Below are 14,349 nucleotides of genomic sequence, written 5' to 3'. Positions count from 1 at the left end.
GTTTCTTTTCTGTTGATTGAAAACATATGTATGCCACCCATAAAAAGCAGCATTTTTACTTTTTTAATATTACTTTTAAACTTTTAATATCTATGGCATTACTCTGCACAAACAAAATAAGTTAAAAAAAAAATCCAGGTTTGTGGCTGGTTCTTTTTGTTTCTTTCCCATTCTTACCTCTACTGTTTTTTTCACTCACTCTGGGGCAAATTCACTAAAGAATACTTTGGCGTGAAATCCTATCTGTTTTACAAATAGAATCTTAGTGCTTTTATGTAAATCTCATCAGCTACACTAATGACCTGATTCATAAAATGTAGTTGTATGTTTACTCATGTATGTTTCCACCTACATTTGGATAACATTTTCTTCTACTATGTAGTTCATAAAGAATACCACTCCTCCTGGGAATCTGTGACAGTCATTGGTTTCCATAATGAAATATGTTTTTTCTGTGAATTTATATTACTTAAATTTAGTGCTATTTAGTAATGTGTAAGTGTACATTTACACATGTGTAAATGTAATGCCCCAGAGCATGTCCGCTTTTAAACTTTATTTTCGTTGCAAAACTCCTTCCCAAACACCATTTCCAATTTTAGGTTGTTCCCTTCACTTTCACACAATGAACACAACTGTACTCCTGCCTTGTATTGGAATACATTTAGGACGCTATTTGAAGTGGAAATTGCTTTCAAAATCTTGTGAATACCTACAAACTTTTTCAGTTTGTTGATGTCCATTTAGTTATGCCAGTGTTTTCACTTAAACGCCCCAGCCCCGCCGAGTAAACAGCATTTTCTGCTCTATTTCACATTTTAGGACAATGTCCTGTGAATATACAAACATACATGCAGGTCTTTCTCTTCCTAAATTAGATCGATGTGCAGTGATAGATTAGTGACTCATACCATTAGACTCAGGATACCCAACTTTACACTGGGATGTAATTAAGGCTTCCGGGTTTCTGTTTTTACTGATTTTTACAGATAAATACAAACAAAAACAAGGTGTTTCCTGCCTGTATTTATTTCTAAAAGAAGAAACATACTGAAAATGGTGCTTCTGCCCAGAGTCTCTTCATGCTCTATTTCATAAATTCCAGGGAAAAGCTGAGCAGATAGACAGCATGGAGAGTTAAAAAAAAGATGAGATTTCCTTAAATACAGGCATATGTTAACATATATTTGTAGTATAATGCTAATATGTACCTGTGAGTGTAGTCTTTTGTTATACGTGGCTCCTTAATTTGCTAAAACGTAAAGGCATCCATGTATGAGTGCACGTCCAAGAGTTAAATAAACATGGAAATATGCCATTTTACAGCTGTTTATTCTCAAAGCACAAATATGGATAATACCAATAAGATGGCCTGAAAATAAATATGGATAAAAACAGATGGAAATGAAAAAAAAAATCATAAAACCGGGAGCCCTAGATATAATTCACCACAGCAGATTGCGACGAGTTGTGCAAAGTGGAAACTGCTCATGCTTGCAAAAATGTAGACCTTTCAGAGGGGTCTTTTAACGTTCCTCCCTCACGATGGGAGTTTTGACTGATTGTGTTGCTAGTTATTTACAGTGACCTAGACAACTACTGAATCGAACGAATAAGAGAAACGCTTCTTAGGACTTCTTAGGACCTGCTTATTAGAGTTTAATTCCCCAGACACTACTTTTTTCACTTGTGATTTTAGCTTTCTTATTACCTCTTATCATGTTGCTTGATTGCTTTCCCATACCATTCCAATTGAACCCTGTCCTGATGCGCATGTTGCTTCAATGCTAAAACTACTCTATGTCACAAAATGTGAATTTGATGGTCCCCGTAATAATAAAGCCCATACTCAAACCCTGCTTGTTGAATACAGTGCTGGCTGACATCAATTTGGAATACTTTCAGAACCACTTCAAAATGTATTTCAGGTTTTACCTACAGCGATTTGTAGTCACTGACATAATATATATACTGTTACTGCCTTGATTGGCTTTGGAAAAATGCATGTGATTCTTTACCCTGGGGCTACATATACCAGCGGTGCCTTTCAGATCTTTTTTGAAGTACATTTCTTCAGAAGCATGCAACATTAGGCCCAGGAGGGCCAGATCTGGGCCACATTTCCTGGATAGCTACATAATATAAATTTAAATATTGTAAATTTAAATTGTGCTCATTTTACATAGTCAGTGGTTATCCTGAAAATCTGGTATGGATCCTGCACTTGCTTTGATCACTGCTGCCAGAGAAGAATTGGTGATTTTTGTGTTCTCAACCATCAACACCACTTTTTTCTTGCGTCTGTAAAACCTTCATCCATGCACAAAGAAACAAGATATATTTAGAATGAGAGACGTACAAGAATTGCCTAATTTTACTCCTCTGTATTCTAGAAATCCTACTCGGGTGAGAACACTTCCAGTGCCATTGCACGGTCTTGTGCTGCCACAGCTTTGTCTCTTTTGGTGCCTGTGATCGTTGTATCTTACAAGGAGAAAGTGGAGGAAATCCTGAGCATACTGACTGCTAGACTACCTGGGAAGCCCAACGCTGATGAGGCCCAAGCTGTTCAGATCCATATGGGGCTTGCTCTGGGGATGTTTATTTCCCGTCTATGTGAAGAAAAAGTCAGGTACGATTGACACTATTCAGTATGTATATGATCACCTGCATGTCCCCACTTTTTTCTTCTCATATATTGTTTCTTTTCCTCTACTTTGAAACAAGAACCATAAAGCATTACATTTGCCTTAATCTTCATGCTAATTCAGCATTCTTAAACTCATCAATTTTTGACATACCGCAGTTTGAAAATTTAAGGCAGAGATTTGTGCTGGTATAAATGAGGCCAATCTCTGACTAGTATGCAAGGTACTAGGGGCATTTTTGGAAGTAAATCATTGACTAAAAATCGCCCCATCACTCTATAGTATGATACCCGTAATTAGCTTGGCTCTAGTTAATACTTAAGAAGAAAGAAGCACTATCAGCGATTACTTTTGTGCTTGCCACGTGTACCAAACCATTATGTTTACACATAGAAGTATGAGTCAAGCAACATGGTTGGCTATTCATCCCTCTAGTGTCAAAATCATTCCAGTTAGTTGGGTTTCTCTTTATAGGAAGGTCATCAAGGCTTGTGTGGTTTGTGAAGTTCTACAATGGAAGGCGGCAGCAGAAATTAGATTTAGATTCCCAGACAAGATTGGGAATACCAGCAAGTAATCCATCACTACAACAGAGGGATATCCTCTCTTTGTCTGAGGTATCCAGAGAGGGGTGTTCTTGTTCTCATTTCTATGATGGAAACTGAGCTTTAGTTGCTGGAAGAGATAAGGGAAGCATTGTAGGGTAAACAAACAAAGACTTTAGTTTGAGAAGAGCTTGAGTGATAATGCAATAGGGAATAACAGCTCTAAAAAGCACTTGTTGACCCGCAGGGTGTATTTATATATACATTGATGCTATTAGATCTCTTGTACCCCACAAGTTAGCCAAAAGAAAAAACCTTGTTCGTGACAACAGTACGCACCCTAAATGGGAAGGGTATGCCCAGACGTGGGTACCATACTCACTGTGCCACTGGATTCAAGCTAACCTGACTAATGAGCGGTGATACCCCAAAACAGATCTAGTGGATACTCTATCAATGCTTTTCCTGGTGGATACTCTGCTCAGTTATGGTGTCTTTGTGCTGCTCTCTTTAGTCACTTCCTGCAATGGCATAAGGTCGCTACAGAGCCAGTGGCACCACATATTGTTGTGTGGGAGCAGTTGCTTTGGAAAGTTCTTGCTCCTGAGGAATTCAAAAGGTGAAGAACCTGCAGTTAGAGTATCCACGAGAAAGAGCATTACTGAAGGTAAGTAGCTTGCTCGTATTGAAGATAACTTACGTCTGGTTAATCCAGATGTGCTGCTGAACTCACTATGGCCCACTACACAGGTGTGTATCTCTATAATCTGCAAATTTCAAATTCTGGGAGATATGTTATTGAGTTACTGGTTCCAATGCAAGTATCTGTAGTTAAACTGCAAATCTGTAAATAAATCCTTGTGTTATGTCAGTATTAGTTCCCTGAAATGAGCACCCTTTAGTAAATATCAGTTCTTTTAAGAAGTCAGAAATGATTAATTTTGGAAAATGAAATGTGTATATTTTAAAATGAGTATTACCATATCTGTTTAAGCATATTAGGATTTACCCAGCACCACTGTCTCTGGCATGCGATTGTGTGATTTGTGTAATTTTGTATTTCTTTGCCCTTCCATTCCAAGCATATTCTCAATCGACCTGGAAAGGGCCTGGATGGAAAGAAGTGAAAAAAGATGCTAATTACATTTTGATAAATTATGGTCCCATAAAGTTACAGAGTCAGATTTTTAGCTATCTGTAATACATGAACGTTTTTAGACAATTTGTAGAGATATTGTCCCTCAAAATAAATTGCTTGCCACCTTTTTAAGACCTATCAAAGAGGCCAAGAACCACTAATCACTGTGGATGGTAAAAGTATTTGAATATTTAATTTGTGACATTTCAGAACCACTGGATGTTGAGCCCATTTATGTGAAAATTGTGCTGTAAAATTCAACATTTTACAAATTTTATTTAATTGGAGAACTGGTACAAAACCTTCCTTAAAAAAAAAAAGTTTATTGGGGATCGCAGAATTTTTATCAAGGCAAGTATTTATGCCCCACCGTTCCAAATTTCACCAGTTCACATTGCTTGCAGACTGTTATGGTGCTAGCAACAAAAACACTGGGTGACATCACTGGTAATGGTAGAAATTAACACCAGTATCAACGGTTGTGCACGAGGCCCTACAAAAAGGTTTGGGACATTGCACTTAACTTTTGTTTTAAATTAAGCTCTGCATTTCGGCGCTCTTTATAGGAATGTCTGATAACATCTACTTCCATTTTCTCTGAGATATGTTACCTGTTAGCTTCTCATATCAGTCATTTGATTTTTTTGTTTGCAGTTTACTAGTACATTCTAAATGTAGAAGCTTGCACAACATGGCTGTTTTGTAATCTTTAATGCTACTTCTCCAGATCACTTAAAGCAGATGAGGTTCAGAGAGTTTTCCTCCCATTATGGTCTTCAAAGGGTTGCTCCACATTTCTTAGTATTCCAGTGTATGGTCTTATTTAAGAGACGAAAAGACAATGTTCCATTTTTACCCAGAATCTGATAGTGTATAATATCCAAATGTACCATGTTTCATGGAGGAGCATCTTTCCATTGAGTTTCTTTGGACATTTTTCCACATAGTGGAGACAAGGCAAAGGAAACAAAATGCAAGCCTTTATTTATCAGTATCCATTCATGTGTAATTTTCCTTGTAAGACTGACATTGGAAGAACATTTGAGATGGTAGAAATACAAATACAGGGATAACCTATATGGAAAACCGTAATTTGTATTGATTTTGTTTGATTAAAGAGGCTACACGTCTCTCTTAATAAGAATCATGGCAACATTTCAATATCTTTGGTAAAGCACAACGTTTCTGTTCAAGGGTGGGTAGCCGTCCTATAGAAAATATTTTTTTATGGTCACATTTCATTACATACTTTGGTTAAGCATAGACACTTTATAACCACTTTTCACGTCCTATTAAGAAAACATTTAATCATCATTAGCAACATTGTTTTGACTATGTCTAGTTTGAGGTAATCATAGGAGAATGGATCACTTGAACCTGTATTTCAACCAGGGTCAGATATGTTGACCATCTTAAAAAACCCTCAATCACGTACAGGAATGGTGGAGCGGTATATCTTGATTATCCGCTTCTTACATCACGTGAGAGCATCATCATCGGGTCTTTTTTAGAAAATATGCCTTCCTCCACCCAGAGGTAGACCAACTGGTGATAACAGTAGTGACCAGTGATGAAGTGAAATTAAGTGAAGTGAGTGTAAGATTACCTACATCTATGTACCAAAGAAACTTTATTCTGTTGGGGTTGAGGCAAGGTTAAAATCAAGGTCGGTGCACATATAGAAATGTTACAATCTCAGCTTCTCTCCCTCTCCTCTCTCCCTCCTCTTCTACTTTGAACCAATCACCCAGTGAGAGAGAACTCTACCTTTAACATTTTCTGATAAGCTTGGTAATGAATTAACCTATGTCTACCATTCATTGACGCTTCTTTGGTGTAGCCACCATAATATTTCCATTGCACTTCTGATAAGATTACCCCCATATCTGATGACCATTTATTAATGGGTTGGTATGTGTCAGATGTAGTGCCACTCATAACCGTATTGTACATTATGGTAACTTATTTATTGGGGGCCAGGCCTGGGGCTACCTGTGTCAGCATTTTCCTATATTCCGGCTCTTGTGGAGAAGGGAATACTTCTTTTGCCCATTCCTTCTGCCTGTGTTATAGAAGTATATCCAAGGAAAAACCCCTGTCCATGCATTTTTATCAATGTAGAAGACTCACAAGGAAGCAAGTTTCCTGTTGTGTAATCTTGTCACCATGAATGGGTTAACTGATGAGGGCAAACCACGGATCTTTGCCAGCTTTAACCATGCTTACACTCTACAATTAACCATATTTATTTTATCTTGTGGCCTTACTTGTGTTTTCATTATCATATTTGCCAGAACATGGGGAGGATCCAGATCCAATTTCAGATCCCGGTAAAGAGCCTTTTTGCTGTTGTGAAATCAATGTGAGGCAAACTGTGCCTGTGCTGTCAAATAGTATAGTTCACAGTTCGGCGCTGCAAATCCGCCCTGTTTATAGGGTTTTTGGAGTGCTATCCAATGAATACGTGAGTGTTGCCCACCCATGCCAGTTTAATCAATAATGACTAGAGCTGGTCAACAAATCCTTGTGTTAGAGGCACTGGGATATTGTGAAACATTGTTTAAATTAGGGCAGAATCCCCATTTCCATAAGTTCACTTTATTCCTGCCATTGCTACAGGTAGTTCATCAATTTGTCTATATTTGACATTATCATATCCATGGTTTTACCCTATTTTTCTTTTATAGACACTTCCAGATCAAGGTGAAACTGTATTCTCAAATATCTAACCAGCGCCTTCTGCCATTGCCACAGATAATTTAACACAGGTGACAGTACTGGCAGTGAGTGGCATCATTAGTCACTTTGCCCTGTGTATGTTCATCCTCAACCATTTTGCAGTCGTATAATCCCATCTAATATTAATGTTAAATTTATATCGGGGTTTTTAACTATATAACTACAGAGTATCATCATCATATAGTGATATTAATATTTTGTGATGCCTGAATTGAGTGTGGATTTCCCTTATTAACCTGGCAAGCTGCTCTAGTGCCAATGAAAATGTGGTTGGTGATAGGGGACATCCCTGTCTGATGCCCCTTTTAATATGTATAAGGGTTGAGATCTGTTTATTTACTGTAGTATTGGCAACAGGACAGGTGTGTGAATCAACTTAATCCTCCATATCATTGCAGTGCCCAGTCCCACTCTATTAGGGACAGTCATAAAGTAAGGCCACTCAATGCAGTCGCACGCCTTAATAGCTTTCAGAAAGACCACCACTGCATTTAAATTTGGGACTATTTGATGTACCTTTCAAATAGAGTACACACATTATCTGCTGTTGATTGACCTTGGTTGAACCTGGATGGAGCCAATGCAACAAAGTTAGTAATCTAAATGCCAGATTTTTTGTTAGAAACTTGTTCTCAATGATTATTAAAGACCTTGATCTGTAAGAATTACAAGACGCTGGGCACTTGCTATGTTTCATAATGTCATCGCTATGGCCTCCAATAAGGTTGGGGTCAGTTTGCCTTTTTCCATTACCTCCCATATATATTTAGCAAGTGTGGGGAAAGCAGTTCTATATGCTATTTACAAAACTCACTTGTTAGCCAATCACTGCCAGGTGCTTTTTCTCTCTTGTAATATAGTTTCTCCAGTATTGGGGTGTCTTTCATAGATTCACATGCTTGAATCATTCCTCGTCGTCGGAGTGGGAGTTAGCAATAAATATGCATAACATAGCCATATCATAGGTAAATTAGAACCAGGAAGTAAAATAGCTAGAAGTTAATAGGAAAAAATCTTCCACTTTCATGACTCGTCCAAGTCATTATATATATCCAAACTACAGCCAATCAGGTGACCGCATCCTCCAGAATGTTCTCCCAGCGGCTCAGGCTCTCAGATTTTCCATCACGAGTGTGATATAAGAGTAAAAGAGCCTAGAAGAGCCCCTGAGGGGAGGTGGGTGTGTCTGATGTGAATCTATGAAAGATACCAATACTGGAGAACCACAGTTTACAGGTAAGTAACATCTGAAAGAGACACGTTCGTGATAGATTCCTTACCTTAGAATATCCCCAGGTGTCAGACTGGATCCGGACATTTTTGCCTAGCAGTACCCTTGCGCGTCGGTAGGCGTCGTCTGCGGCTCCGCGTCCGTCGTCGGCGTCGTGGGCGCCGTGATGACGTCGTCGGAGTACTTAGACGCCGCCTCCGCGTGCTGACGTCAGTTCTTCTTTTTTCCGCGCCAGCAAGCGCAGATCTGGAAAAAGCAGTACTTCTAGTCACTTTTTGACTAACTTTTTGGATCATTTTGATCATTTTTTCGAAGTCGTATGACTCCGATCGGTGCCATAGGGATGCCTGGATTTAAGCACTGCGAGGATTGCGACCACACGATGTCGGTCACAGATCCTCACCACCTGTGTCTAACTTGTCTAGGCGTCGACCACGATGACAAGGCCTGCTCCGACTGCCGGGCCCTCTCTTCGAAAGCCAGGCGGGAGCGGTCCCGCAGGCGACTCGAACTCCGGCAGTCAGTCCCGCGCCGCGAGAGGTCCCGATCCCACGGGAGTTCGAGGGACAGGTCGCGGGGCCGGAGCCACCACAGCTCCGAGAGTCGGCACCACTCCTCCGGGTCGAAGTCGTCAGCAGTTAAGAAACACAAGAAGTCGAAGAGGCGTCATCGCTCTTCTGACTCCCCCCGACGCTCGCGTGACGCGGCCGGGGGTTTGGGTGACACCGCCCACACGGCTCCGTCGGAGTCGCGGGCGTCGCGTCCAGCTCCACACCCTCCGGTCCCTGAGCGAGACGCGACGCCGGAGGAGATCGAGCGCTTCCTCATGGCCTTGAGGTCCCTCTCTCCTCCGACGGGCTCGGCGGGGCCTTCGGGCCCAGTGGCCTTGTCGGGGGCCCCTATCGGGTCAGGGGCTTCGGCCACGACGCCGTCGAGTGCTTCGGCCCGACGCCGCCTTCGGGCCCGGCGCCGCAGGGCCCAACGGTCCAGACGCCACTGGCGCCTTCGGGCCCGGCGCCGCGGGACCCCACTGGACCCGCTTCGGGATCTGGGTCGTCGCCGGTGGACCTTACGACCCCCCCGGCGTCGGTCCGTCAGGTGTCACCTCCGGCGCCGTCCTCGGGCGGCGCCGTCCCGGATGCCTCCCTCGCTCCGGTTCCGGCGTCGGTACGGCGCCGCTGGGCGCCGTACCCGACGGCGCTTGAGGACTTTTACTTCAATGAACCGGCCCCATTGATTGACAACCCTGATTATCAGGAGATGAGTGATGAGGAGTATTGGGAGGGGTCTGAGGACCCTCTGACCCGAGAGTGTCAGTCTCAAGAGGACTGGACAGGTGACCTTGGGGATGCCAGTGGTTTGGACACCTCTCCAGACACTGGTTTTGTCTCGCCTCCTACCGTGGCTTCGGAGAAGGGGGCAACATACAGTGTGGTGTTGATGAGGGCTGCCAAGGCCTTGGGCCTTGAGCTTCCCGTCGCGGCTGTGAGGACTAACCTCCTCACTGAGGTCCTTAAACCTCAGTCATGCCCGACAGAGCCTCTGCTGCCGTTTAATGAGGCCTTCACCGACTTTCTTTTGGGCACTTGGTCCAGGCCCGCTACGGGTTCGCCCATAGATAGGTGGCCAGACGCCACCGCCTGGCCCCAGGCGACCCAGTTTTCCTGTCCACCCACCCCACCCCCGAGAGCCTGGTCATCCAGGCATCCACTTCCCAGACTGCATTCCCGTCAGCTCCGCCGGACAGGGAATCCAAGAGGTATGAGATGTACGGTAAAAAGGTCTTCTCCTCCCTTAGTCTGGGACTGCGGTCTTCCAACACCGCATGCCTCTTGGGCCGCTACACCCACTCTCTGTGGGATACGGTTGCGGAAGTGCTGCCAGAGTGTCCGTTGGAGGTACAGGCCAAACTCGGCCAAGCCCTTGTGGAGGGCCGGGATGCAGCCAAATATTCCATCCGGTGTGGCTAACATCCAGCGCGGTGGCGGCCGTGGGAATCGCCGTGGAGGCGGTCGGGGACAACGCCGAGGCCAGTCCACACCCTCCCCCCGCAGCATCCGTCCCTAAACCCTCCTAGTCCGTGCTTTTCGGCCCATGTGACGCCAGTGGGGGGCAGGGTTCGCCATCACCACTCTCACTGGCACACTGTCACTTTGGACAGGTGGGTGCTGCAGATCGTCCGAAGGGGCTACTCCCTCCCCTTCGAGACGACCCCTCAAGCCATGCCACTGCAACACCTCCGCGTATCGGGGGATCATTTGCGGCTTCTGCAGAAGAAAGTTTCGGCCCTCTTGGCCAAGTGGGCCATCGAGCGCGTTCCTGGGCCAGAAGTAGGACGAGGTTGCTACTCCCACTACTTTCTGGTACCCAAGAAGGGCAGAGGGGGCCTACGCCCTATCTTGGACCTACGGAACGTCAACGGCTTCCTCCGGAAGGAGAAGTTCAATATGCTGACTCTGGCTCAGGTCTTAGCTGCCCTGGACCCAGGAGACTGGATGGTAGCGTTGGACTTGCAGGGCGCTTATTTCCACATCCCCGTCCTGCTGGCCCACCGGCTTTACCTGCGGTTCACGGTAGGCCACGAGCACTTTCAGTTTACCGTGCTCCCCTTCGGCCTTACCAGCGCCCCACGGGTGTTCACGAAGGTGATGGCGGTGGTCGCAGCTCATCTGCGCAGGTTAGGGGTTTCAGTCTTCCCTTACCTCGACACTGGTTGTTGAAGGCGGGCTCGCCCCAGACAGTCGTCAGCCACCTCCAGACGACGGCAGACCTCTTGCACCAGCTGGGGTTCTCCATCAATGTGCCGAAGTCACACCTGTGCCCCTCTCAGAAGCTCCTCTTCATCGGAGCGGTTCTCGACTCGGCGCAGTTTCGAGTTTACCCACCCGAACAGCGGGTTCGGGATATACAGGCTCTGATTCCAATCTTTCAGCCTTTATCCCGAGTTTCGGTCAGGTTGACGCTGCGGCTTCTGGGGCTGATGGCTTCCTGCATCCTTCTGGTGCATCACGCCCGTTGGCGGATGCGGGCTCTGCAGTGGGACCTGAAGTTTCAGTGGGCCCAGCATCAGGGCAACCTGTTCGACCACGTCCTGATCTCGGAGGGCACTGCGAGACAGCTGCAGTGGTGGCTCATGGACCGCGATTGGGTTAGCGGCAGATCCCTCTCCCTTCCCCAACCGGAGCACGTAGTTGTGACGGACGCGTCCCTCCAGGGCTGGGGAGGCCACATGGGAGAGGCGGAGATCAGAGGCCTCTGGACTCCGGCGGAGTCCCGGCTCTATATCAACCTTTTGGAGCTGCTGGCGATTCGTCTAGTACTGAAGGCATTCCTCCCCTCTGTCCGAGGGAGTATAGTGCAGGTGTTCACGGACAACACCAACGCCATGTGGTACTGAAACAAACAGGGCGGGGTGAAGTCGTGGACCCTCTGCCAGGAGGCTCTGCGCCTCTGGCAATGGCTGGAACATCAGGGAGTGACCCTGGTGGTTCAACTGGTGGTTCAACACCTGGCAGGTTCTCTGAACGCCAGGGCGGACGAACTCAGCTGCCGGTGCATGATGGATCACGAATGGCGTCTGAACTCGGACGTGGCGCAAGGTCTGTTTCTGCAGTGGGGAGAGCCTTGGTTAGATCTATTCGCCACCGAAGAGAACGCGCAATGTCATCAGTTCTGCGCGTTGGAATTTCCAAGGCAGCACTTGCTCGGAGACGCTTTTCGTCGCGAGTGGAGTTGCGGTCTGTTGTACGCCTTTCCGCCTACACCACTTCTGCCCAGAGTGCTGAAGAAGATCAGGCGTGACCGGGCTCAAGCCATCCTTGTGGCTCCGGACTGGGCACGAAGGTACTGGTATCCCGAGCTACTCAGTATGTCAGTCGATCCCCTGGTTCGTCTGCCTCTTCAGGAGGACCTTCTGTCGCAGCAGCAGGGGACGGTCCTCCACCCGAACCTGTCCAGTCTCCACCTCCATGCTAGGAGATTGAGCGGCGACAGTTGAGGCCATTTGACTTGCCTCCTGAAGTCTATAACATCATTCTGGCAGCCAGGCGTCCCTCCACAAAGTCAGTATACGCCTGCAGGTGGAACAGATTTGTGGCATGGTGCACAGCAAAGGCTGTGGATCCTCTCTCTGCCCCTCTTTCTGAGGTTCTTCTCTTTCTTCTTTCTCTTGCCCAGCAGGGCTCTGCTCTGGGCACTATCAAGGGCTACCTTTCTGCTCTTTCAGCCTTTTAAGGCTGCCTGATCAACCTTCTTTGTTCAAGTGCCCTATTGTTAATCGATTCTTGAAAGGCATCACGCATACGTTACCTCCTGTGCCCTTTGTGATGCCTCAGTGGGACTTGAACTTGGTTCTTACTTTTCTGATGTGCGCTCCCTTCGAGCCACTTCACAACTGTCCTCTCCGCCTTCTTACTTTGAAGACTGCCTTCCTGGTAGCCATCACCTCTGCCAGGAGAGTGAGTGAGCTCCAGGCTCTATCCTGTAAACCTCCTTTCCTTTCGGTCCATCCGGACAAGGTTGTGTTGCGGACAAGGCCCTCTTTCCTGCCCAAGGTAGTCACAGCCTTCCACATCGGGCAATCCATCACCTTGCCCACCTTCTTTCCGCCTCCGCATCCCTCGAGAGAGGAAGAGAGGCTCCACTGTCTGGACCCAAAACGTGCGCTCTCGTTCTATCTGGATCGCACACGCCAGTTCCGGGTGGATGACCGACTCTTTGTTGGTTACTTGGGCGCTAAGAAGGGGAAATCGGTGCACAAGCGGACCATCTCGCTGTGGATCATCTTGTGTATCCAGGCGTGTTACTCCTTGGCTAAGAAGGAACCCCCTGTTGGGCTGAGGGCTCATTCCACTCGGGCCACAGTGACTACGACTGCCTTGGGCCGAGGAGTGCCCTTGCAGGACATTTGCCAGGCGGCTACGTGGGCCTCGCTGCACACGTTTGCAAGACACTATTGCCTGAACAGCCAAGTCCGGAGGGATGGCTTCTTTGGCCGTTCCGTCCTCCAGGACTTTCTGGTGTGATTATTGGTTCACAGACCCACCACCGGGGTTGGTATTGCTGGGGTATCTATTCTAAGGTAAGGAATCTATCACTAACGTGTCTCTTTCAGATGCACAAGTTACTACTTGTGTAACGATATATCTGTAAGAGACATTAGTTAGTGATAGATTCCTTACCGACCCACCCATCCTCCCCGTTCTGCGAACCGATATCTAGGGTTAAGGTCATCCCCTTTCAGGGCCCTAGTTTCAAGGCACCAGTGTTGGTTTTTAGCATAGCTCTGCGTTTCTGGCGCGGAAAAGCTGTGTCTAAGAACTGACGTCAGCACGCAGAGGTGGCATCTAAGTACTCCGACGACGTCATCACGGCGCCCACGACGCTGACGACGGACGCGGAGCCGCAGACGACGCCTACCGACGCGCAAGGGTACTGCTACGCAAAAATTTCCGGATCCAGTCTGACGCCTGGGGATATTCTAAAGTAAGGAATCTATCACTAACTAATGTCTCTTACAGATATATCGTTACACAAGTAGTAACTTGTGCTTTTGTTCTTCTCCAGTATTGGGGTATCTTTCATACATTCACATGCTTGAATCAGAGTAGAAAGCAGTAATTCTATAATGATGCTTGTGAGATCAGCAAAAAAAATATATCGATATACAAAACACACACACACACACACACATATATAAATATACCAACACCAGACAAAATAAGCATACGTATATCTGTAGCAATATATAAGTATAGAAGAACAGAGCAACTTATTTCAAAAGATTACGGAGAACCGCTTGTCCCACAGACATGTCTGCATTGCTGGCAGTTTCCAGACAGTATTGCTTGGTAAATGTGTGCCTGCTGGACCATGTTGCAGCTCTGCAGATTTGATGAAGAGGCACACCAGCAAAGAGAGCAGTAGAAGAGATTGCTCTAGTAGAATGTGCTCTCTGAGTTGCCTGCAGCGGTCTACCCACTTGCTGATGACAGAAAGAGATTGCAGCAGAAATCCAACGAGCTATGATCTGTTTGGTTATTGGGTGCC

General features: G+C 46.0%; 1 protein-coding gene across 1 annotated transcript in view; it reads left to right on the top strand.

The window, feature by feature from the left end:
• FOCAD (focadhesin) overlaps positions 1-14,349 on the top strand; it is a 1,219,893-nt gene that overhangs the window by 822,415 nt on the left and 383,129 nt on the right. The window contains exon 29 of the mRNA XM_086961452.1: positions 2,394-2,632. Coding sequence (XP_086817578.1) covers positions 2,394-2,632 — 239 coding nt within the window. The remainder of the gene's footprint in view (positions 1-2,393; positions 2,633-14,349) is intronic.

This window comes from Lissotriton vulgaris, chromosome 3_1 (genome assembly GCF_964263255.1).
Source record: "Lissotriton vulgaris chromosome 3_1, aLisVul1.2, whole genome shotgun sequence".
Taxonomy (NCBI): Eukaryota; Metazoa; Chordata; class Amphibia; order Caudata; family Salamandridae; genus Lissotriton; species Lissotriton vulgaris.
This window is presented reverse-complemented; position numbering and strand designations above follow the sequence as displayed.